Raw genomic sequence first — 25,291 nt, 5'->3', positions numbered from 1 at the left:
GACAATTTATTTTATGAATTTGAATTACATGAATAATCTAATGTAAATTTAACCAAGAAATGTATTACTTTAATTGCAGGTAAAATCAAAACCAAGGTGCCAAAGCCCAAGTGTTAAATTGAACCCAAATTTGAAGACAAATCAAATTCAAAAGACGACGAAGAAATTGCCTCTGAACTAGTCAACCTAGTTCAGAAAATGCTCAAGAAAAATAAAGGGTTCACTAAGCATGAAAGCAAGAAAGTAATCCAATCAAAAGGCAAGCAATCGGGTATGAATCAAACCAGAAAGCCCAAGTCGGAAGTGACTTATTACATGTGTAATAAAAAAGAACAGTATAAACTAGAGTGTCTAAATTCAAAGGAGGTATATCAACATGGTCCGAGTCATCAGAAGAGTTGGACAAAGAAGAACAAGCTCAGGCGAGTTTCCTAGCGTTAATGGCAAAGGAACGATTAGTCAAGTATGATTTCAAGTCTTAACCTAAGTTCAAGTTTGAACTCGAATTTGAGTCAAGTCACGGATCTGCATCCGATTTAGAAGACTCAAACCCTACTATAAGTCATGCTTTAGTTAAAATATTATATAATATAATATCGTGCTTAACTCGTAAATTAGTGAAGTCCAATGTCTGAAACAAGTCACTAAAAAAAAGTTCAAATCTTTAAAGAGAAGACTAACTCAAGTTCTTCAATTGACCCAATTCAAAATGGAACCTCAACCCAAGTCAAGAACCTTGGGGAAGAGAATTTCAATTTGAAAAGTCAAGTTCAAGAACTCAAAGGATTACTAGAAAAGTTTGCTTTGGGGTCCAAAAAACTTAAACATGTTACTTGGATAGTTGGATCTCAATGAGCCATGAACAACTAATTCGAACTTGGATACAAGACTAAGACTCATTTTAAGTCATATATGTCATTAGTTAATAGAACTGCTAGAAACTGAGTCCAAGCATGAGTTCCTAAATCAAGTTTTGTTAATTAAGTTGGACTAAATCAATTTTGGATTCCTAAGAATTAGATTCACTACTTAGATATACCTTATTAAGACAATGATTCAGGGAGAGTCGATAGAAAAATAATTTGTCCTACTAGATAAAATGCACATTGCATGTTTTACTATTTTATTTTGCATGTTTAGTTTACTTTTGCTTAACTTATAGTGATTAAATAAGGATTTAGGCTTGATTAATACTTGCCCAACCTAGTAACAAGGGTGAAGTAAGATGATAGTATATCAGAAAAATTTGGTGTAGATAGCTAAGTGGGGTAAGGAGTACTCTACTTAGTTTGCTTAGTTAAGTGAAACTAACTGAAGCTACATCGTCATATTATAAACTAGTTAGATTAGAGTTTTTCAATAGATTAATTAAGTGTTCAATTTCACGAATCAACTTCGTCTAAAAAAATGATCGTTATTTCGACACTCAAGAAAGCATATGTGCTTCACCATAGCATAGGAGCTTAAACCTAAAATATGTACTTAATTAGTCGACGGTTAAACCTGAATATAACTTAAGATTAATCAATCATTAAAATTTAAACTAAATTAATTTAAGATAAAATTGACAAACTAACTTACACAACCCATAGGACCACATGTTTGGTAATTTAGAATGGGTGAAATATTAAGTTAAAATCAATAAACCTTAGTTAATTAATTTGAATTTGAATTAACACCTTAATCCTAACTAATCCAAAATTAAATTAAATTTAAATCCTAATTGATTCGAAATTAATTAATTTTTTAATCGTATAAAACTAAACTTAAATCTAATTTAATTTTTCTTAACTTAAATGTAGTTACTTAATTTTAATTTAAACTTAATTAAACAATTGTCATTTAAACTTAAACTTAAGTTCCAACTTAATCTAATGAGTTTAGAACTTAAACTTAATTATCAATTTAAACTTAATTTATAATTCTAACATAAATAATTAATTTTAATTTTAATTTACCTTAATTCTAATTTTAACTCTAACTTAATTGATAATTCTATTTAATATAATTTTAACTTAAACTTAATAAACAATTCAACTTACTTATAATTCTAACTTGGATAATTAAACCTCGATTAATAAACTAAAATAATCCAAATCAAATAAATAATTCAAATTTAATTAATTAATCAAAGTCTTAATAAAAGTTTTTGATATGTTTACTCACGATAAATCAAATTAATCTAATTCAATCAATTCATAAAATTAATTAAAATAATTCTTAAGATAAATCCATTTTGAAAATTCAAATACTAAAAATGCGAAAACAAAATCTTAAAAATTTGGAAAATAAGATTTACAAAAACTAATTCAAATTTTATTGTTAAAAATAGTTAAAGTCAAAATAGGATGAATGTTTCGACTTTAAGGGCTCACTTAACTGTGAGCGGTACATTTTGCTTAATTTCACTCCTTTAGAGCAAGCATTAATAATTTTAATATATCTTTACACATTAAAATATTCATATTTATTGATATTATAATATTCATCCATCTCATAAAAAAAATATAAGTACATATGTCATATACATATTATATTAACACCTATATTTTTACATATTCATTTTAACATTAACATTTATTACGATGAGATTGACATATCATATACACATTATATTTAATCTTATCAAAAATATGCCATCAATTTAATTTTATTTATTAGTTTTTAATTTTTAATTTTAATTTGTTTAACAAACTCATCTGATGTGTTCACGCACCAAATGAGATTTTTTTTTTTTAATAAAATCTTATTTTATCATATTTTTTATAAACAAATGCTTACGAACGGGTCAATTGCTTGAACATGTTCAAAGCCACATTGACATTAACACCCGGTCATATTGGTTGTAACACCAATACATGGATTATAGCGCCTAATAATTTACCAATATGGATTGGATGCCCTTATAATTTCATGTTCTCTTCATTTTTTTCAAAAATTCTCTTTAAAAGATATTACTTTAAAATATTTCTGAAAATCTCTTCTACTACTTGTAACTTATTGTTTAAAAAATTAAATCTTTTCGACTGGGTTACATTGGTTGAAAATATTCTTTAACTTCAAAATATTATTTTAAATATTCTTACTTGAAAATCTGCTTACTTGAAAAACGATAATATTCAAATTTTTTAAAATCCAGTTGATAAACTCATTTTTGAAAATCTACTACTTGAATTATTTTCAAAAATTCTTACTTGAAAATAATTTTAATATAATTCTCTTAACTTGAATTCTTGTTTAAAAATAACTTCTTATTTTTTTTTAAATTTGAAAAATCGTTTCGAAATGTTTCGAAAATTACTATAAAAAAATATTTTCCAATTACAACGTAAGTTTGAAAAGCTAACTTTTTGAATTATTATCTAATTTGCAAATAATCTTGACTGCTCCCTAAATACTATGATTTTTAGCGTCGTTGGTTTTTTATGAATGTTAAAGGGGTAAAATAGGTTACAAGTTTTTTAAAATTATTAAGTATTTTCAAAAACTTATAAAACATTAATTTAGGGGGAGATATTAGGTTAAGAGAGAGTATTTTTGAAAATCTATTTTATATGTTTTTCTTAACTTTGAATCAAATTGTCATAATAAAAAAAAAAAGGTTGTTGAGCATAGAGGATCAAATAATCAAATTTAGTTTTGATAATGACAAAAAATCAAGGTTAAGTTTATTTGTGATCTAACGAAATTGATAAAGTGTGTAGGTAACTCAACCACAAAGTCCTAGTAATATTAGGTAAGTAAAAGTCCTAGTGAGACTAGACAAGCTTGAAGTACTAGCATGTTAGCTGAACTAGATACTAGGCAAGGTGGAAGTCTTGACAAATCAAAGACACCAGGCGAGATTTAGACAGATCAATGGATCAGACGCCTAGCATATTGATGGGTCAGAGAGGATCATACATCAGAGGAAGTCTTGGGGGGTTGGAGGATCGAATATTGAATAGGAAGTCCAAATAGGTTTGGATGACTAGATGTTTAGCAGGCAGGTAAACTCTCATGATTTGAGTGAATAAGGACCTGCTCTCTTAAAGAGAACAGTATGCGTTGATCTGACCTAAGGTTTCATTGAAAATCTAAAATTAAGATTGGACAATTGTAAGATTGTCACCATTTATATTATATATGTTGTACTAACTCTATGATGTAGGATCTTGAGATCATAAGCTAGTTGAATCAGGGCACTTCAGGCGACAGACAAGATCTAGGCAATCAAAGAGAATATAGGCGCCCGAAAGCAAATAAAGTTGTAATGTAGTCGAATCAATTGAGGTCTAGCTTGGGTTGCCCAAGGGTATACAGGCGACCAGAAAGGATTATAAAAGAAGCCACGGACAACAACCTGTTATATATAACATTTACGATCTACTTCCTACTCTCATCTTGCTTCGAAGTTTTGACACAACACCGAAGTGCTGCTTTGAAAATGGCGATCAAGCTCCTAATCTGTATTCGTTGTTGGTATATTGATTTACTTATATTGCATATTGTACTTTTCTATTAGATTTTTAAAAGGAACGATAAAATGTTACCTTCTTTACATTTGCAAAGATGAGTCTCCTTTTTGATAAGAAGAAGATTAATAGTGGATTATTTATTGGAAACGGTCAACAACTGTGAGCCTTGGACTAGCATTTGTTGGATTGTGAACCAAGTAAAAAAATATATATATTTATTGATGGATCCTCTGACCGCCTGTCCTGGTCTACTCTTGGACCAAGACAGGTAGATTGGTGAGATTTAATGACCCCATATGTTTAACAGATGGGGACTATCAAATCCCATCAATAATAGATGGTAAACAGATGAGATCATCAAATCCCACCAATAACAGACGAGGACCATCAAATCTCACTAATACAAATAAAAGATGAGGATTAATTCTTGCATTTACGGCCCAGAGAACCTGCTTTATCTTATTATGTTAATTTATATTCCACTATTATTTATGATAAAAAGTTTTGAAAAATGAGAGTTAACGACACGTGCTATTCAACCTTAGCACTTTTTTTATCCCACATATTCTGTTTAGGCTTGTATTATCACTTGAATAAGTCAAATCCTCATATTCATCTCATTATAATATATAAACTTACTCGTATTCATCTCATTTATAGTCTCAAGTGAGATATGATAGGGTGATAATTTTGCACATGCTTGACCTATCATGGAAGTCTAATACACAAATCGTGTGCATGAAGTTAACATTATCATGATTCAAGATTTCTTAAAACAATAATTATTGCTAAAAATAAATATATATAAAATGTTCAAGCTAAAAAATTATAAAATTTTATTTAGGGTTCATGTTTTCCAACTAGATTATAATTTTGAGTTAAAAAAATTAGGTATTTACGAGATATAATAACATGTTTATGAGGAAATGTTGATTTTAAAAATAATAAAAAAAACGTGTTGATATCACGTGCGCTCACAGTCGACGTGGATATAGTATTATATATATATATAGAGAAGCTATGTTGTGGACTGTGCTCCACGCAAAAGAGTATCCAAGTGTCTGGATTCATTTTTTTTTTTAAATCAATATTTCCATAAAGAGGAATATTATATCCCGTGAGTATCTAATTTTTTTAATTTCGAACATTACAACTTAAAAGGGAAACCTGAACCCTAGAGGGAAATCTTATTAGCTTAAACCTATTAGGACTCAACCCCTAAATCCTAAAATTTTAAATCCTAAATATATATAATATACCCTGTGAGCATATAAAATTTTTAATTTTCAATACTATAATCTAAGAGGGAAGCCTGAACCATAGAGGAAAATCTTATTGACTCAAATCTATTATAACTCAACTCTTAAATCCTAAAATTTTAAATCATAAATATATATAATATACACTAAAAAAATAAAAAAAAAATATTCTGATTAAATCTAAAATGGCTGGATTGAATCCAGGGTGCCCGAGGTCAGCACGGTCGTATGACAATGAGTCCGCAGCATATCAGTTACTTCTCACTATGGCACGATAGGGCATCTAAGTTGTTACTCATACACCCGTGGTTCGATCCCTAACTATGACGTATTTATATAAATTTTTCCTCTAAATTGAGTGCGCAACTAAATGATGCTAAGTTTCTGGGCTGCCCACTACGAGCGCTTCCCGATTTACCCTGGTGGGTAGTGAAAAAATTCTATAGGACCAGACCGATCACTCTGGGGTTGGTCAATAAAACTAACTATGTCTATCATTTTGTTTTTTCTTCTCATTAAATCCAATAGATCAATTTTGTACTTTAAAGGACAAATTATTTGGCTCAAACTTGTGACTGGGTTAATGACCGATTAACCATTGACTCGATTACACAGTCTGGAATAAAAATCAGAATCGACCTATTTGGGGTCGGATCGATTACTTGCCTCAAAATCGCAACCGAATCAATGAGTCAGTTATCCGTTGACATATTAAAGAGGCAGAGGCTGGAATAGGAACCAACTCGTTTACGACTAGGTCGGTTCTGGTTCCAGGTTGAAATTAATTGTGAATTTGTGGTTCAATCAATTGTCAGTTCAAATTGGCCTTTGAATCGTAGATTCAAACTGACGATTCAAACCTCAAGTTCAGTCCTTTTTTCCATTTTACAGTGATCAAGACAACACTCTTGTCATGCTAGTTACACTAGTTAAGAAACAAGGAAAAAAAAGCGAATAGAGAAGAGATCGAAGTAGTCAGATTCATCTTAAATTGGATTCTTTCATAGTATTTCTTGTGGAGCTTTTCATCCGACTCGTCTCCATAAGCGTACATCATCCCACAGATAAAGCCGGAGTGGAGGAGGAAATTCGACTGCCCTAATTCGAGATGGTACCGTGCGTAACTCCTTTTCACACTCCATCTTTGCACCTCTATCCCTGACGCAAATTGCTATAAGAACTAGATTAGCAATGGAATAAGTAAGTGGATAAGATATATGAGGAAGAAGAAGCACCTCCAATCAAGAGAAGAGGAAGTCATTGAGGGTTTGAAGAAGGTGCCGATCAATCCACCATCTTTGTGGGTACGAAAGGCATGAGCGATGGAGGCAATGTGAAGCAGGGGCATATTAGGGCATCCATATGGAACCTCTCTATGAGTTCCTTTGTCATATATGTGTCACATCAAAAGTAAAAAATCTCTTCTTTATGAGTTCTACACGTTTTCATTATATTTTACTTTATATATAAATAAAATTTAAATTTATAAATTACCATTAAATAATATTAATAATTTTAAATAAATTACATTATTTGAAATAAAAAACCTAAAATAAAAAATGATTAACTTTTTAAATTTAATTGGGAGCTAGTTCTTCCAAAAAAATGAGGGAGCTCCCTCCGCTATGGGAGGGAGCTCCTTCTCTACCGCCACATTCACAATGAAAGTTTTCATGGAAGTCTCATTGTGGAGGCTTGTAACTCTCGATAAGTTTTCAAAGCATTTCTTTATTTCCCAAATCTTCATCACGCAGTTCCATAATAATCGCAATTCTTATTTTTCCAAGTTTTGACAATGTAGTTCTTGAATAATGAGCTCAAATTAGATTTCCATTGGTGAGTTAAATATTAAAAATTAATAGCCTATGTTTTGGTTGGGTGTTACATCGATTGTAGCTGTGATGCTCTCCCAGAACCTCCCGTTTGTGTCTTCAGGAGCTAAACGTGGCGAAGCACAGCGTGAGTGTGGTGGCTCGGTTCCTAGATGGGTGCGAGACACGGGTGGCATACTAAATTCCTTCAATACTTTTCTTATAATTTTTTTAAAAATATTTTTATAAATAAAATAATAATAATTTTAAATAGTTATATAGTAAAAGATGATTCATTTGTCCCAATGCCCCCCCCCTCGATCATAGTATTTAAATAATTAATAGTTTCGAATCGTCATTCGTCAACTCTAATAGTCTTAAAGAGTATGTCTAGCTCTCAAGACGTAGTACAGACGATGGACGCATGACATCTCTAACGTAATGGTCAGGGATCAATTTTCAGAAATTGACGACCTAACACTTATCCCATCATGCACCTGACGCTTGTATCTATATATATATTTTTTTTCCATATCCACGATCGACACTAAGATAATTATTAATATAACGGATCTAGAAAAAGAGCATGTTTACAAATCTACTAAATAGCTATTTTTGAAAATATTATACTATTTAATCTTTTTTATTCACACCGCTGAAGACGACTCAGTTGGATAGGTTAGGGGAGAAATCAAGCATATTATATATAAAAAATAAAATAGTATAATGTTAATTAGTAAATACTGATTTTTGAGCAATGGTTATATAATTTTAGAGTGTGCCAGAGTTTATGTTTTTTATATTAATATAAACCGGGATGCCCCTTTATTAAAAAATGCTATTTTTTGCCAAATAAAGTATTTATTCGAATAACATACGAAATATATATAAAAACTCAAAACATCGACATAATATTTTTTAATCCATTTGCCTCTCAATTTATTCATTAATTTATGTCCAACTTGTTAGCTCTGTTGAGAGAAACTCTGTGGCTAGAGCTTCAGTAACGATCACTTGCAGTAATCGTACTGGTAGTCAAATTGCTTCATGGTTTCTCCACAAAAGCCAAATGCGAAGCAACGGTAGCACCTCCGCAGCATTCTTTCTCTCCATCAATGGCAACACAGAGTTATGCGTCCCTTAGAACCTCATAGATTTCACCGGTAATTTCCGTCGAGAACCTCGGCGTAGGCGACTGCAGAATGGTGTACAAAGGCTAATTCCCCAATACAGTTCGCATCAAATTAAAGTCCTCCACAAGACACCAAGCGAGCGAGGAAGCAGGTGAAGAAGGACTTTTATTTTGGACTGACGTGCCTCTGTGGCCAGGTGAAGGAGCACGCAGCGGTGGCGACAGACGACGCTGTACTCCGCGGCGTAGAGTAAGAGGAAGCTGATCCGTTCACGAGGAAAGTCGAGTAAGGCTTCCAGAATTTATGAAGAATAAAATAAAATTTTCAGTTTGCCCAATGTTCATGGTCATGTGAGGCCACCAGACAAAACAAAAAAAAAAGAAAAGTTACTTTTTTTGCTGTAGTTCTTACTGTCATTAATTTGATTTTCGAGGCTCGACTGCGTATGCAGTGCAAATACAACATCATCGTCTCTCTCCACTTTGTTCAAGTACTGTCCGTTTCGAAGAGAAGAGCGCAGAGCCGCTGCTGCTGCTCTTTAAAGCCTGTCACCTCGCCACCACCTACCTAATCCTCCCTCACCACTCTCTCTCTCTCCTACCATCGCCTGGAGCCCTGATCCCCAGTGACCTTTCTCGCCTTTTCCGTGTTGTTTGATTCTAGTAATTTCAAGAACGATGCTTCGTGCTTCCTCGGCCACCGATGGCAAGGTGGCGCCTTGACGTCGGAGGTTCTCGCCTTCCGTCGTGTCGGTGACGAAAGCGAGGACCTTTGGGGGCGCAGTGAGCAAGAAGGAAGTGGTTGCTGAAACTTTGATTTGTTTTGGGTTGGGGGGTTAGATCTATATGGTAGCTCGTCTTTTGCATCGGGTCTTTCGCATTATGTTTTGTCCGTGACGTTTATCATACTTCGATGGTTCTTTGATTTCGTTCCCTGTTCAAAGTTTGACGCTCTCGATCCTTGGTCAGAATCTGCCCTCTTCGTGGATCTTTGGAGGCGAGTCGTTTGCCTTTGGGATTCTGTTCTTTTGCTGGAGAACAGACACTTCTGCTAGGAACAAGCTGCCTCCTTTTGTCTTTGGAATTACTTAAGCGAGCTTGCTTAAGCCCAAAACCATCATAGACGCCAACATCTGAAGCAGTTCGGTCTTTATCAATCTTCATTCGTAAGCCTTGCCCGTACAGTCGTTGCTCTTTTTTCTTTCTGGGAATCTTAGAATCAAAGCAGCGTTGAAAAGAAAAAGGTCGGAAAGAGAGAAAAAAAAAAGGTGACAAGTGGGTTCAATCCCTCTTCGATTTGCCGTTTTGGATCAGTCTACGAAGTGATGGCGGCAGCTGTGGCGTTGCGCAGTGGAGGTATGGAGAAACAGTCCATAGATACAGGGAAGTATGTAAGGTACACAACAGAGCAGGTGGAGGCGCTTGAGCGGCTTTATGGAGAGTGCTCAAAGCCGAGCTCTACGCGCCGTCAACAGCTGATTCGAGAGTGCCCTATTCTGGCCAACATTGACCCGAAGCAGATAAAAGTCTGGTTTCAGAATCGAAGGTAAAAGCTACTGGTGTTTTTTTCACAATGCTCAAATATTTATTTCTCTTCAGATGAATATGCTTTAACACAACTATGTTTTCACTTTTTTTTGTTCGTTATTGCTTTTCCCAATAACGAACAGTGTGATATAATTGATGCAGCCAACAAGATGGCGAATGTTCCTGTATTTTAGTTTTATTATATGCTTGACCATTATTTGCTTTTTATTGACCCTAAGACAAAATTAAGTTGAGCAATCCAACTCAAGATATAAGTTTGCAGTTGATCCATCTACTTACACATCAAAATCAGGTACACCTACCTTTAAAAAAATGTGCCTTGTTGTTCTAGTTAGGCAAAATTTCACATTAGGGGAGTAGATTGCTTCTTCTCTACCAGCTTTATTATGAAAATGAGTGTAACCCATTAACAAATTTACGTAGTTTCTTCTTTAGAATGTCCTTGCATCTATTCTTAGTGTTAATAACTTAGTTTGTTGAGACCCCATCTAGTGGGTTAAAACTTGGTTGTTGTTGTAATAACTTAGGGCGCGTTTGGTTCGTGCGTTTTCCATTTTCATTTTCTGAAAAATGCGTGTTTCTGAAAAATGGTGTTTGGTTTACATTTTCTATGTATGTTTTCTAAAAAATTAGATAGTATTTTTTGAAAAAATAGAGAATGTCTAAAAGTCATTTTCTATTTTTTAGAAAACGTGCATTTTCCAGAAAATTAAAATAGAAAATGCGCAAACCAAACACACCCTTAGTTTGTTGAAAAGAATCATGAGCCAGATCCTGATGCTTTGGCATAATGTTGTCCTGTGGTTCTCCAATCATGCATAAGTGAAAATTGCATTCAGATTGTACTTTTTTGAGTTTTTTGTATACCTTTTATTCACCTTTTACATAGCTGCTTGCAACCTTCTCCACCATGTCTCACTGTAATAATCATGAGCCTGAAATTAGGTGTTGTGGGCCCTGTGGCTTGTTGATTGTCTAGCTTTTATACGGTTCCTATACTCATCTCTTCTGGATCGAACTGCAACATTGTGTTAACCTTTTCTAAGCTATTTAGTAACTTTAACTTGAACCTTTCATCTGTAAGTATGCTACCCATGCTGCACTACTAATTAATAGAAGTATTGCTTATGAGGTCTTGGACACGCATATTTCCGTTCATATCTACATTCCTAACCAAAATGCAAAGTGAGAAGATGATCAAGAACTTGGTTTCCTTTCAGGTGCCGTGAGAAGCAGAGGAAGGAGTCTTGCCGTCTTCAAGCTCTCAATCGAAAATTGTCTGCAATGAATAAGCTATTGATGGAAGAAAATGAAAGGCTTCAGAAGCAAGTCAACCAATTGGTCCATGAAAATGCAATAATGCGACAACAGCTACAAAATGTAGTTCTATATAGTCTCCCTTTTTGTTCTTTATCTGATTTTCCAATTCCAATCATACAGTTTTACAATGTATTGTAACACAACCATGCTCTAGACATGCTTCAAGTCTACCTGACATATTGTGCAGATCCAGTTTGATTGGTCATTTCTTTTATTAACTAGTGTATTCTTTGATGCTAACTGGAGAAGACAGGGTGCTGCATCATTCTTCTTCTTGGAACATGCTACACAAGCCATGCATTTTTCTTGTGCTATCTATATTTTTTCTTAATTTGTGTATCACGTTTTTGTAGGTTTCCTTGGCTAATGACACAAGTTGTGAATCAGTTTTGACCAACCCACAAAATCCTCTAAGAGACGACAATAATCCTGCTGGGTACTGGCGTTTCCACTTTCTATTTTATTACTAGTTCAGCGAATAGTTATGATTTATCTTAATAATTTTGTTAAAATTTAGACTTTTAAAGTTAACTAGTCCTTCTTACTTGTTATTAGACTCCTATCTATTGCTGAGGAAGCATTGGCTGAGTTCCTCACAAAAGCTACAGGGACTGCTGTTGATTGGGTCCAGATGCCTGGGATGAAGGTAACAAATAAGACATACCTGCTTCTCTATGGAGGCTAATTTAAGAGAGAATATTAGTTTGTTTTCAAAACATTTTTTTTAGAAAGTGGGCATCAATAACATGTGCACTTCTCTTGATCAGCCTGGTCCAGATTCAGTTGGGATTGTTGCTATTTCTCATAGCTCATGTGGGGTGGCAGCAAGGGCCTGTGGTTTAGTCAACTTGGAAGCTGGGAAGGCAAGCTTTTCATTAGTGAACTGGCACATCCTATTCCTATTGGGCCTAGATAGTTGTTAGAGTGACTTGTATTTCATACGGTACTCTTGTTAGATGCCGGGATAAAGCAAAGCCAACAGCCAACAAGGCTTTTGCCATTATGAATTACAATGCTTTGTTTGTATATTTATGAACTCTTCTATGACCTCTTTTTTGATTTCACTCATTGATTAAGCTTCTATTAAAAATTTATGGAGTTGCACCAGCTCATCTAACATGAACTTTAATTCTTAAGTGTCTCACAGCTGTCATTCTGGTATTGACAGATTGCAGATATCTTCAAAGACAAGCCATCTTGGTTTCATGATTGCCATAGTCATGAGGTCTTCACCATGTTTCCCACTGGAAATGGAGGCACGATTGAACTTGTATATATGCAGGTCCAAGCCTCGAAATGATCCTTTTTTGTTTGAAAAATTCAAAATTATATTTTGCCTTATTTTTAATAATGTTTTAACACTAGACTTTTCACCCATTTTCCTTGGTACAGATGTATGCTCCAACTACTTTGGCTCCTGCACGTGATCTCTGGACCTTAAGGTACACTACAAGCCTGAAAGATGGAAGTCTTGTGGTATGTTCTACAACCAATTGTAAATTTTTGATTTGATTCTAGCGCATTAGCATTATAGTTATTCTTCTGTGTCATATTCTTGTTCCAAGATCTGTGAGAAATCATTAAGTGGAGGTGGCCCTATTTCTACCACATCTCACCAATTTGTCAGAGCTGTTATGCTTCCTAGTGGCTGTTTAATTCGACCATGCGAAGGAGGGGGGTCGATTGTCCACATTGTTGACCACTTGGATCTGGAGGTTTGTTTCTGAGTTATTAGATGTTATAAAAAATCATAGACTTTCAGTATGCTCCTTAATGACTACTATGTTCTAGCAGGCATCTAGGGTTCCAGAAGTACTGCGACCACTTTATGAGTCATCTAATGTTGTAGCTCAGAAAATGACTGTCACGGTAGGTAACCTTAACATATATAGTTGAATTCTTCTTTAGAAATATACATCAGTCTGGTTCTATGATTTTTAAGTTAATTATTTTCTTATATTTCTCACTGGTCAGTGGATGCTTGGAAGGTTAGTGGGCATTAATAAATGATCCATGTATGTTTTTTCCCTTCAAGATTAATTAGTAATGTTCTGGGAATGATGTGGATTTCTGCAGTTAGCATGCTGCATTCTTTCAGTTATTACCCTTTCTATGCTGTCAAATGCTGGCTAATCTTGATGTCCTCAATCAAAACATGTTTCTCATTTAAGTTGAAGAAAAATAATTAATCTTATCCTTTCAAGGCACTTCGTCATGTCAAGCAAATAGCACAGGAAGTGACTGGTGATGTAACATATGCCCTTGGTAGGGAGCCTGCTCTTTTACGGAGTTTTAGCCAACGATTACACAGGTTAGCTTATAATGAATAACACTGCAACAAGGAAATCTAACTATATTTTATTATTATTACTTATTTTTATATTGTGAGGTAATCTTATTAACTTTTTTTTTTTCCTTGTAGAGGTTTTAATGATGCCGTTAATGGTTTCAATGACGATGGTTGGTCACTCATAGAGACCGATGGCATGGATGTAGTAGTTGCTACCAACACTGCAAAGAAAATTGGTAACCATGCCATTCCTGCCAATGCTTTTGTGTCGACTGGAGGTGTCCTATGTGCTAAGGCTTCAATGCTACTTCAAGTAAGTTCCAGATTATTATTTTTGGTACTCAAACCCTTCTTATCTGGTGTTATAGGATCCATCCAAAGTTGTTAAATTATGGTGCATATCATGAATCATTTTATTGGGTTTTCTAATTGTAAAATTCAATTACAATTGTAAATTAAGTTAAAGAAAGACATCTACCTTACTTGACATAGTTCTTACATCATAAAATACATTAAACATTATCATATCTATTTAATAACAATATAATCAATATAGCATGCAGATTATTATTCTTAACAAAAAAAAACTGTGATTTATATTTTGCCTTATTCAATAAATTCCAAAATCTATATTTCATTCCATTTGTAATTAAAGTGAAATTTCTGTTATATTTTGCCTTTACTTCTTCCAATAATAAGCAATCATCCTCAACTCCATCTTCATTGTTGATTCCAAATCTCACTGGTATTGATACACCTGAAGAGAGAAAGAGGAATTGATACACTTAGAAGAGAGAAAGAGTAAGACAATGATAACATTACATATGAAGTGAGGAAAAGGAAGAAGAAAGTAATCTTTAAGTGGCAAGACCTCAAACATGTTGGCTACAGCACTGTTATCTCGTGGATTGAATGGCTAGTTTGAGGGGAAAATATACGACACACCTTTCATTTGATTTCTCATGCAAGCACAACTCAAATATAATGTTAAATCTAAGTGTTCGTGCGGATCAATATTTAAGTGGTAATATGCAGCCACAATAATATATGAAATGAAATATATGCTAATGCAAGATGTAATGTAATGCAAAAACGTTGTTTCTAGTCTATTACCTATGACAACTTCGGTGCATCACCTTTTAATATCTTCTAAATTACCCTTTTAAATGAGGCAATAAGGTAAGCCTTTATTGGCGAGGATGAGAGGTCAATGGGTAGGCAGGGACATGTTTAGCTTGAAATTGATAAATTGGTTGGACCAAACCAAACCAAATTAGAAATTTGTCTTTTTATTTTTTTTAGTTTAATTTGAGATTGGAAATTAGTAAATTTTTTGGTTCAGTTTAATTTTGGTTTGCATATAATAAAACTTATAAAAGCGTACTAAACTAATTAATAATCATATAAGTATCAATATATAATTTTGCCAACATTAATACTAGTAATAATTAGTAAATAGTAAATGACTTAGTATGCATTTGGTTATTGTGTATGTTCTTTCTATTATTTAGGATGACTAGTAGACACTAAATTGATTAGTGGTTACTAATTTAACATTATATTCTTTAGTAGCTTATTAGTTAGTATATGGTTGGTATGCAAACTTTTTAATTAAAATATTGGTTTAAATTGAACCAAATCAAAATCTATTTTTGGGTTTGAATTTTAACCTAAACCATTTTGATTTAGGTTTGATTTAGAATGATTTCTTTAAATAGAAATTTTGTCATATGATTTGGTTTTACCTATAAAGTTGATAAATTGAATCACGCCACCCTATCAAAAAGGATGAGAGCTTTACTCAAGTCTTGGAATCTCTATAAGCTAGAATTTTGGTCCAGCTATGAAATTTTCACTATTAAGAGAGCTTCATGACGATTTCAATTGATGCATATTAGTTCCTTAGTTGCTTTGGACACTTGACATGATTAGGGGTGATTTAGAGTAACTTTCATGAGGCCTTCTATCGATAAGATAAAATGGGCTCTTCATGAACTTCTCGACTTGGTCTTGAGAGGGAAATAAGTATAGAATTTGTGGAGAAAGTTCGGGAATGGGGCTAGGGGTGAATCCCTTGATGCAGGTCTTGGAGGTCTTAATGACCAGGGGGTTTTCTCCCTTAGGTTGCTTTGCTATGACTCCACGCCTAGGTTAAGATTATCCTGATTTATATTTATGAATGAAATGCAAAATATCACAATGAGTGATCCTTCTAATGAAAAATGTCCCCAACCACTATGAGTGAATTAGATACGATAATGTGTTTATACATAAAGAGACAATCATGACAATCAAACACACAATAGATATAATCACCACATAATTAGTAAAGATATAATCAAAAGCCATCAACACAATCAGATTAGCAACAAAATACCAAAAATTGAGTAAGACCAAAACCAAAAGAGAGAGGAATAGGGAAAAATCAACAAGAGAAAATGTGTTTTTGTTTGGGTTTAAAACTTAGATGTGTATTTATATCTTCTAGCCTTTTATTAAACATAGTCAACCAAGACATCTAGGTTGACCTTTAGTCAGCCAAGGCTCTATATTTGGTCGATCAAGGGCATCTAGGCCGACCTAAGTTTTGCGTTTGGTTGACCTTTGGACAACCCAACTAAGATTCCTATTTTCTTTAGTTGATCCTCCTTTGCGTTCCTCTTCCATCATCTCTAGCCTCAAAGGAGCTCATCCTAACTATAGATTATCTCAATGTTCGTGTGGTAGACAATTTCTATTTCTTTCTCGCTTTTGGTTTATTCTTGCTAGTTTTTTGGTATTTTATTGCTATTTCAGTTGTGTTTATGACATATGGTGATATTTTTGCTAATTTTATAATGATCACATTCTCATTGTGTGTAGGAGTGTAAATAAGCCGAGTTTGATGATGTTCAAGCTTGTTCATTTTCTATTGATCTTGTTTATTAAAACTCTTACCAAGCTTGTCGAGCTTTTTATTAAACTCAATTAACAATTTGTTGTGCTTAAAACTTAGTTATAATATTGATCTAATGCATGCAACTTATATTCTTTTTCTTTATTTTAACATATTATAGGCAATTTACCAAAATTTCTAAATCATTTTATATTAATTTTAATAAAGAAAATAGAGGAATAAGTTTATAATTAAGATTTATACAAGTTACTAAATAAGTTTATTTATAAATTGTTTATGAATTTTGTTCATTAGCGCACTAATATTTAAGCTTGTTTATTATATATATATATGTATTTTTAAATAAAATAAACGATTAAATGAACATAAATGAGTTCTTATTGAACCCGACACTGAGTTTGTTCACGAACATGCAGTTCATTATAACCTTAGCTGTGATGGTTGTCATGATTAGGTCTTCATTTATATACATTCTCATACCATATTAACTCAAGGTGGCATTTAAGTACGTTTAGATCACTCCTTGCTATCATATTTTGCATTACATTCATAACTATAGTTTGGGATTATCTTAACATAAGCACGAAGTCAACAAATCTCTCTAGAGGAAAAAATCCTTTATTATTATCCCGTGACATTTAAACAATGAGGAATTTCTACACCCAAACTTTTTCAATAAATTCCATTCTCATTTCCCATTAAGATATAGTTGAGAAATTCTTATAGAACTCATTTCATCGTATGAATACAAGATACCTTGACATGTTATTTTTCAATTCAAAATCACTCATTTTAAGGTTACTATTATCACTTAGAAGTCCTGGCTTCCTTAAAGCACGATGTTAATTATAACTATCTACCAAATTTTATTATAGCTTTGAATTTAATACTGATTGAAACATATGTACCTTCTATCATTCAAAATATTAAGATCATTATTTTCCCTCTTTCCTTAATAGGTTCCTTGTCATTAAGGAGTCTAGGAGTGACTTTAGTTGTAAATACCTGATTTTGGTTGTCATATGGAAGCCATTAAAATGAGCTATTTATGTAAATTTCTTTTTAGTTGGGTGGCACTTGAGGATTACTTGCTTCAATCCTCCTAGTTGCTTCCTCCCACATATATTCCAGTTTATTACTTTGTCATCGACTGTATCTTGCCTATAAGCACTGGAGATGCCCTCGGGGCGTAGCACAGAGGGTGGACTCATGACATCACTGGCGTAATGGCCAGGGGTCAATTTTCAAGAACTGACAACCTGGTGTTTACCCCACCATACGTCTATGTCCTGTGTACCTGCATTTACCTCCCTCTATATCCGTGGGGTCGACACTATGAGGCCACTAAGATAGTGGATCTATCTTTTTTTTTTTTTTTCTTTTTTCTATAAGCACTGGAGATAGGTTAAATATTCATAAGGATCACATTTTCTCCATTTTCTTATTCAACAACGTGAAATAAACATAGATTTGCATCTTTATCATTACCCCATTACACCTCCTATATATATATATATATATATATATATATATATATATATATAATGTACTGTCATATTGTCACAAAACTACTAGACAAGTCGGAAAATGTTACATTTGAGTAAATGGCTGAATGCCTTTCTCTTGAGGATCGGGTACATTAAATAGGAATTGTTGCACAAACTATTTTGAGTAAAAAAATATATACAGCTAATATACTAATTATAGATAATTTATTTTAGGTAATGATATACACAATTAATAACATAATTATGGTAAAATAAATTTCATAGTTGATAGTCCATAATCTCTGCCATTGATAGAAATATGTCATTGTCAATTAAATAATTAAGATTACCCAGAAGGACCTGATCACTAGGAGTAACATGAAGTTAAATAGCCTAGACCCATAAAGATATGTTTGTTGGGATCTAACGAAGCAACATAGAGACTGGTGCACCTCAGCCTCTCCCTACTCCAATTGAGCTAGAGTAATGCCTTGTAGGTACAATGAGAGAGTAAGTTTAGTAGCTCTATTCTATCCTAGTAGTTCGGTCATGACATACAGATATAGAATGAGCATATTTAGAACATTCATGGTTGTCTTTATATCTAGGATGAACGAATCCATGATATGTACTATCTATTGAGATCGGTAAATTTAGAAAAGATCATAAATGTTGAGGTCCATCGAGTTGATTCCTTTCTTTGTGTGGGTTTTGTATTTGTGTAATTTTCATTTTGTATTATTCTCTTTAAGGTGTCTTGGTTTTTTGTTCTTTGTGGCACATACTTAGCGCGCCACTCTTATTCTTTTGGGTTGTAGCACTTGACATTTTATGTTCGATATATTGAAGTGACGTTATTGAAGCTTTAATGCATATGTTATTAGTATAATACTTAGTTGTATGCTTATTTCATTTTACATGTTCCTTATATTAACTCCGTCCATTACAAACCAATCAGGACCGGTCCCAAGCCCGGATAAAGGAGGTGGGTTGCGTTAGGTTGCCCGCCAGCGTTAAAACTATAACAAATGTTTAATGAATGGATCTATTAGACTATTGTGTTAATGCTAGGTTATTTCTCGGAAGGAACGCGTTGCAGTGCCCCATTGTAACGTCTCGGCAAGGACCGCTACATTTCCAGAACTCGGGTGTAGTGCTAAATTTGCAAGAGTGTGCTTTGCGGGGTTTGACTATACGTATCAACAAGGAACGCTACATCTTCAAGAGAATTTGGATGTAGTGTTAAATAGGCAATAGTTCTCAAACTATAGGTTGGATAAGAATAAATATAATAAAAAAATTAATAGTCTAAGATTTGAAACATGAAACATAGGAACCCGTAAATCAATCATGATGGTGGATACGATGATTAGAAAAAGAATTAGTATTTTGTGCGTACAAGAGTAAAATGGGTAGGCGATAAGGCAAAGATGATAGAGAACTCGGGTTTTAAGTTATGATACACAAGAAAAAGTAAATCAAGAAATGGAGTGAGTATTGTTGTAAATAGTCCGTTAAAAGATGAACTTATAGGAGTAGTTAGAAAAGGGGATCGAATGACGAATTATATCCCTTAAGAAACTATGAACATAATTAGCGTATATGCATCGTAAGTAGGATTAGATGAAGCTACCAAATCAAGGTTTTGGGATGACTTAGATGAAGTAATACAAAACATTCCGTCAAATGAAATGATTTTAATAAGAGGTGATCTAAATTGGTATGTCGGAATGAAAAATGAGAAATATAAGAGGGTACGTCGGGGTTATGAGTTTAGAATGAGAAATGGAGAAGGGAAAACTATATTAATTTTGCGATAACATGGACTTTATATTAGCTAATACATTTTTTAAGAAACGAGAAGAACAATTAGTCACGTTCAAATGTGAGAATAATAAATCACAAATTGACTTTCTTATGGTTAGGAAAAAGATAGAAAGATTTGTAAAGATTGCAAGGTCATCGTTGGAGAAAATTTAACTAAACATATGTTGGTAGTGTAGGATATACGTCTCAAGCATAATATCAATAGAAAGAAAATATATATGACTCTTATAATTAAGTTGTGGAAATTAAAGGATGAGAAGCAAAATATGTTTAAGGAGAAGGTAGGAGTACAAGTATTAGGTAAAATATATGGTGACTTTAATACAACATGGGATAAGATGGTATTAAAGTTGAAAATAGTAGCTAAGAGTGTACTCGGTGAGTTAAAGGGACATGCACCACTAAATAAAGAATCTTGGTGGCAGAATAAAAAGTACAAGAGAAAGTGAAGGAAAAACGAACAGCTTATAAGGAATAATATTCGTAAGAACGATTTTTTTTTTAAAAAATATACAATAGCCAAAAAAAATATGGCTAAGAAAGTAAAGAATGAAATTTTTGAATGATTATATCAAAAATTAGATACAAAAGAAGGGGAAAGAGATATTTATAGAATAATTTAAGTGAGAGAAAGAAAGACAAGAGATCTTATCCAAATAAAATATATTAAAGATGAATGTAATAGGGTACTACTAAATAATAGATAAATAAAAGAGCGGTATTTTGATCAACTTTTTAATGAAGGTTTAAGTGAACAACTTAACTTAAGTAATTTAAGTTGGTTGAATGAGTCAAAATTTAATTTTTATCATAGAATTCAAACTTCAGAAGTAAAACAAGCTTTAAATGGGTTGCACAATGAAAAAATCGTTGGACTAGGTGATATTCCGATAGATGTATAGAAGGGCCTAGGGAAATAAGGTATTGAATGACTTACAAAATTATTTAACATGATATTGAAAACGAAAAAAATACTTGATCAATGAAGGATAAATACTCTAGTTCTCTTATATAAAAATAAGGGAGACGTACAAAATTGTGCAAACTATAGGGATATTAAATTAATGAGTCATACCATAAAACTTTGGAAAAAAGTAATAGAAAAATGATTAAGGAAGGAGACTACGGTGATCGAAAATCAATTTGGGTTTATGCATGGAACGACAATAATAGAAGTTATACATCTTAAACAACTAATTGAAAAATATTAGGAGCAAAAATAAGATCTACATATGATATTCATAAAATTAGAAAAAGTTTATGATAGAGTCCTAGAGAAATTAGAATTCTATAAAAGAGAGGTGTTAGCATAACATATATTAAACTAATTAAGGATATGTATAAGGATATAATGACGAGAATAAATACTTCAGGCGGAGTAACTAAAACATTTCCAATAAAGATAGGGTTATATCAAGGATCAGCTTTAAGTCCCTATATTTTTATACTAATTATGGATGAACTCACTACACATTCAAGACACAGTACCGTGATGCATGTTGTTTGTAGATGATATTGCTTTGGTAGATGAAATATGTGAAGGAATAAATGCTAAATTAAAATCTTGGCGGGAAACATTAGAAGGGAAATTTTTTACGCTTAGTAGAATAAAGACAGAATATATGGAATTTAAATTTAACAATATTAGACGTAATAAAACAATTGTTAAGATAGGAGATGATGAGTTACTTGGAACCGAGAGCTTTAAATATTTAGGATCATTTTTGTAAAATGATGGAGAGATTGAGAGATATGTCTTACATAGAATTCAAGCAGGATGGTTGAAATGGAAGAAAGCGTCGGGTGTTTTATGTGACCGTAAATTACCTCTAAACTTAAAAGGAAATTTCTACAAAATCGTAGTTATACCTGTTATGTTATATGGAGTTGAATGTTAGGCTATGACTCGAGCATATGAGCAGAAGATGAGAGTTGTAGAGATGAGGATGTTAAGGTGAATGTGTGGACATACGAGGATGGACAGAATAAGAAATAAGAACATTAGAAAGAAAGCCGGAGTTGCATCTATTGAGGGAAAATTCCGAGAGACATGTTTAAGATGGTACAATTATGTACATAGACCATCAATAAATATTCTATGACAAATACACATATCAAACGAGGAAGAGAAAGACCAAAAAAGACTTGGTTAGCAATAGTAAAATAAGATAAAATTTATAAGTATGGATGATGTTATAGTAGGAGATAGAGTTCAATGGCATAAAAAGATTCATATAGTTGACCCCACCTATGGGATAAGACTCGGTTATTGTTGTGGTATGTTCCTTATATTGATTGGTTATGTTGTTTTTTCATGTTTAATGTTTGTTAGGGGGTGGGTGGTGTAGATGCATATGGTTTAAGTTTGATTCTCCTTTATTCATATAAGTGCACGTGTATGTATGAATGTTGGTATCAATACTTTTCTCTTGCATGCCAAAGGCAAATCAAACTATATGCGTTGCGTGCACATAAACAAAGGATAATATCAATGGTAGCACACTTAATGTAACGTGGTTCAGAGCTTGTCCTACTCTATTGCTTATCAATTTGTCAAGTGAACACTCTTGAAATTCACAAATCGTTCTCCTTTACAAGAGGTGGAGAAAAGGTTGTACAAGTTTTTCTCTCTCTTGATAATCAGTACAAATGAAAGTAGTGAGAAAAGATTTACTAAGAGATTGTAGAGAAGAAGCTTATTTTCAAGCCTCTTAGATGCTGTTCAACTTGAGAGTAAGTCACACTAAAATTATAAGAGAATTCATGCACACTTGCCAAGTTGATCAATCCCAAAATCTTATATTAACATTCTCCAACCTGTAGTTTTTGAGTGTCTTCAATTAAGTAAAATAGGTTCCACTTGACTAATCAAGCATTTTTAGTCATTGTGTAGCCAATGGTCTTTTGGTCAATTGATTGGAAAAACCTTCTCCTTCTAGTTGACTAATTAAAGTCTGAATAGAAAAATTTTATTTTTTGAATAGAGTTTATTCGTGATTCTCAAGTTGGCTAACCACTTCATTTGACGTAGGGTCACATTTAATTTATTGAATTTACTTGGAGATCTTGACTTTACTTGGTGTGATCATAGTTGTGAAAAGCGTGCGCTTGACTGTGCCTAGGTGCAAGGCGACGCCAGACGCACCATTTGTGCCTAGGTAGTGACCTAGGCGCAATACTGAATGAAGCGCATTTAAGCGCGTGCCTTTTGAGAGGTTAAGGCACGCTTATCCTCGCTTTATTGAAGTTTTAAATTTTTTTTAAAGTCTGATCCATACCTTTAATTATCCTTTAAATTAATTAGGTTACAGTAACTTGCATGCATGCAACACATTTTTCATGCTCGATTCTTCCTCTCACTTAGAAAATGAACATCAACCTTCTGATTTTCTTTTGCATGATCCTTCCTCCTAAAAAATTAGCATCAACCTTCCCTACCCTTCACTCCCTTCTCAAACGTGAACTCTTCTCTCGCCTACAACATCAACGTCGGCCTTCTAGATTTGGTTACACGTTCTTGCTTTTCTCTTTTTGTTTCGTTATAATGGTATGTTTTTTTCTCACAGATTTTAGTTCATAAGTTTTCTTATTGATTTTGTTTTTTCTCTCTCATAGAATCAAATTGTAAATTAGTTTAGAATTTACATTCTAATGATTCGGTTTTTTCGTTTCTCACAAATTCAAATTGTAAATTAGTTTAGAATTTTCATTCACTGATTTTGATTTTTCTTTAATTTGAAGTTTGATTTTCATTAAGATAAACTATTTCAATATTTGAATGTTAGTTGATTTTATATTTACATTATCGTTTATTAGTTTGTAAAATATTTGAATTTTATTAGTGAAATATTTTGCAAAAACTTCCTATATATGTTTGAATTATAAAAACTTATACCCAAAATGCCTTGCTTCAGTAAGGCGTATGTCTCGCTTTGCGTCTAGCGCCTCAGGTCCCACAGGTCCCACAGCACCTATGCGCTTTTGGGCGCTTCACGCCTCAAATAACTATAGGTGTGACCACCAACGTCAACTTGAAACGCGTTATTTCTTAGTCGAAGGCTCCTAACAAGACATTAGATAGTCGCTCATAGTTCATATACATCATATCTCGTTGATGTTGCCCAAAAATGTGAACCCAAAATTACGTTTCATTTGTCTTTTACAGCTCATATTACTCTTAGATTTCAACATCGTCAATGCTTTATGTTGCTTTGAGTTCACCTTGCATAAAGCCCTCAAGATCACCTTGCATCAAATTCTCAGTACCTCGGATGCACGCACTACCTTGGATGCACTAAGCCCTTTAAGCATTGCTTCAATGTGTTATCTTTCGTTGCTCACCTATGGAGTCCACTTCCTATCAGCCTGACATGGGTACACATCGTTTGAAAATGTTGGTTCCTTAGATGCTCTACAATATCCTTCACTATCAAACCAGCAATCACTGTATGTTATTTATCCTCTTTATCCTATATTCTATCTTATCAAAGTAAATTTCTGCCATCTGATGTTGTCAATCACCTCTAAGTCCACGAGAGTTCACCTTGTTACGGACCTTTGAGTGATCGAGCACCAGTCTAACTGATTTGATTGCATAGTCATGAGCTCCACAAGCTATATATGCACTCTATCAACTAATTTCAAACTCAATGCACATCTTAGTGCCATCGGCAACAGATCAAAATAACTTTCAAATAGACCACTAGGGAGAACTATTTCACCACCATTATGCTTATTATTGATGTGATATATGTTTATTGTTGTTATTGTTATTGAGTAGATAGTTCTATTTATGATTGTATATTGTTGTATCATGTTAAGGAGCTATTAGTTCTATCCATTGTATATAAGCAACTGTTCCTATATAGAGAGGAAATTCTACTAAAATTTTGTTAAAGTGGTAAAGGCTAGTCCTAGTTAATTTGACTTGAGGGCATGGCATATCTATAATTGCCCAAATTAAAGAGTTTTCTACACTCAAGGGGTTGGCGTGTCCACATGATGCTTAAATTGTGGGGAAGTGGTTTGTCTTATGGGCGCACTGTATGACATGGATTAAGGGAGAGACAACTAGTTAAGGAGGATCCTTTAGCCCCTTACATTTCTATTGTGTTTGCTTTTTATGCTCATATACAATAATATTAATATTATAACCACTAACCAAAACATTATAAAAGCGGGAGATTACCAATTCTCTCCCTTATAATTAGGTTTAATCTTTAGATTTAATAGATTTAATGTTTGATACATTTTTAAGTAGTTTA

The 25,291-nt window shown here is 33.3% G+C and overlaps 1 protein-coding gene across 1 annotated transcript in view; it reads left to right on the top strand.

Moving 5' to 3' along the window:
• Positions 1-9,108: 9,108 nt before the first annotated feature.
• LOC121985285 (homeobox-leucine zipper protein HOX9-like) overlaps positions 9,109-25,291 on the top strand; it is a 40,838-nt gene continuing 24,655 nt past the window's right edge. Inside the window, exons 1-12 of the mRNA XM_042538640.1 lie at positions 9,109-9,508; positions 9,629-10,205; positions 11,428-11,587; positions 11,881-11,963; positions 12,083-12,173; positions 12,295-12,390; positions 12,696-12,809; positions 12,920-13,003; positions 13,093-13,242; positions 13,322-13,396; positions 13,732-13,838; positions 13,950-14,130. Of these exons, the coding sequence (XP_042394574.1) occupies positions 9,985-10,205; positions 11,428-11,587; positions 11,881-11,963; positions 12,083-12,173; positions 12,295-12,390; positions 12,696-12,809; positions 12,920-13,003; positions 13,093-13,242; positions 13,322-13,396; positions 13,732-13,838; positions 13,950-14,130 (1,362 nt within the window). The 5' untranslated portion in view covers positions 9,109-9,508; positions 9,629-9,984. The remainder of the gene's footprint in view (positions 9,509-9,628; positions 10,206-11,427; positions 11,588-11,880; positions 11,964-12,082; positions 12,174-12,294; positions 12,391-12,695; positions 12,810-12,919; positions 13,004-13,092; positions 13,243-13,321; positions 13,397-13,731; positions 13,839-13,949; positions 14,131-25,291) is intronic.

This window comes from Zingiber officinale, chromosome 1B (assembly GCF_018446385.1).
Source record: "Zingiber officinale cultivar Zhangliang chromosome 1B, Zo_v1.1, whole genome shotgun sequence".
Lineage (NCBI taxonomy): Eukaryota > Viridiplantae > Streptophyta > Magnoliopsida > Zingiberales > Zingiberaceae > Zingiber > Zingiber officinale.
The sequence above is the reverse complement of the archived record's forward strand: the minus strand, read 5'-3'. Positions and strand labels throughout refer to the sequence as shown.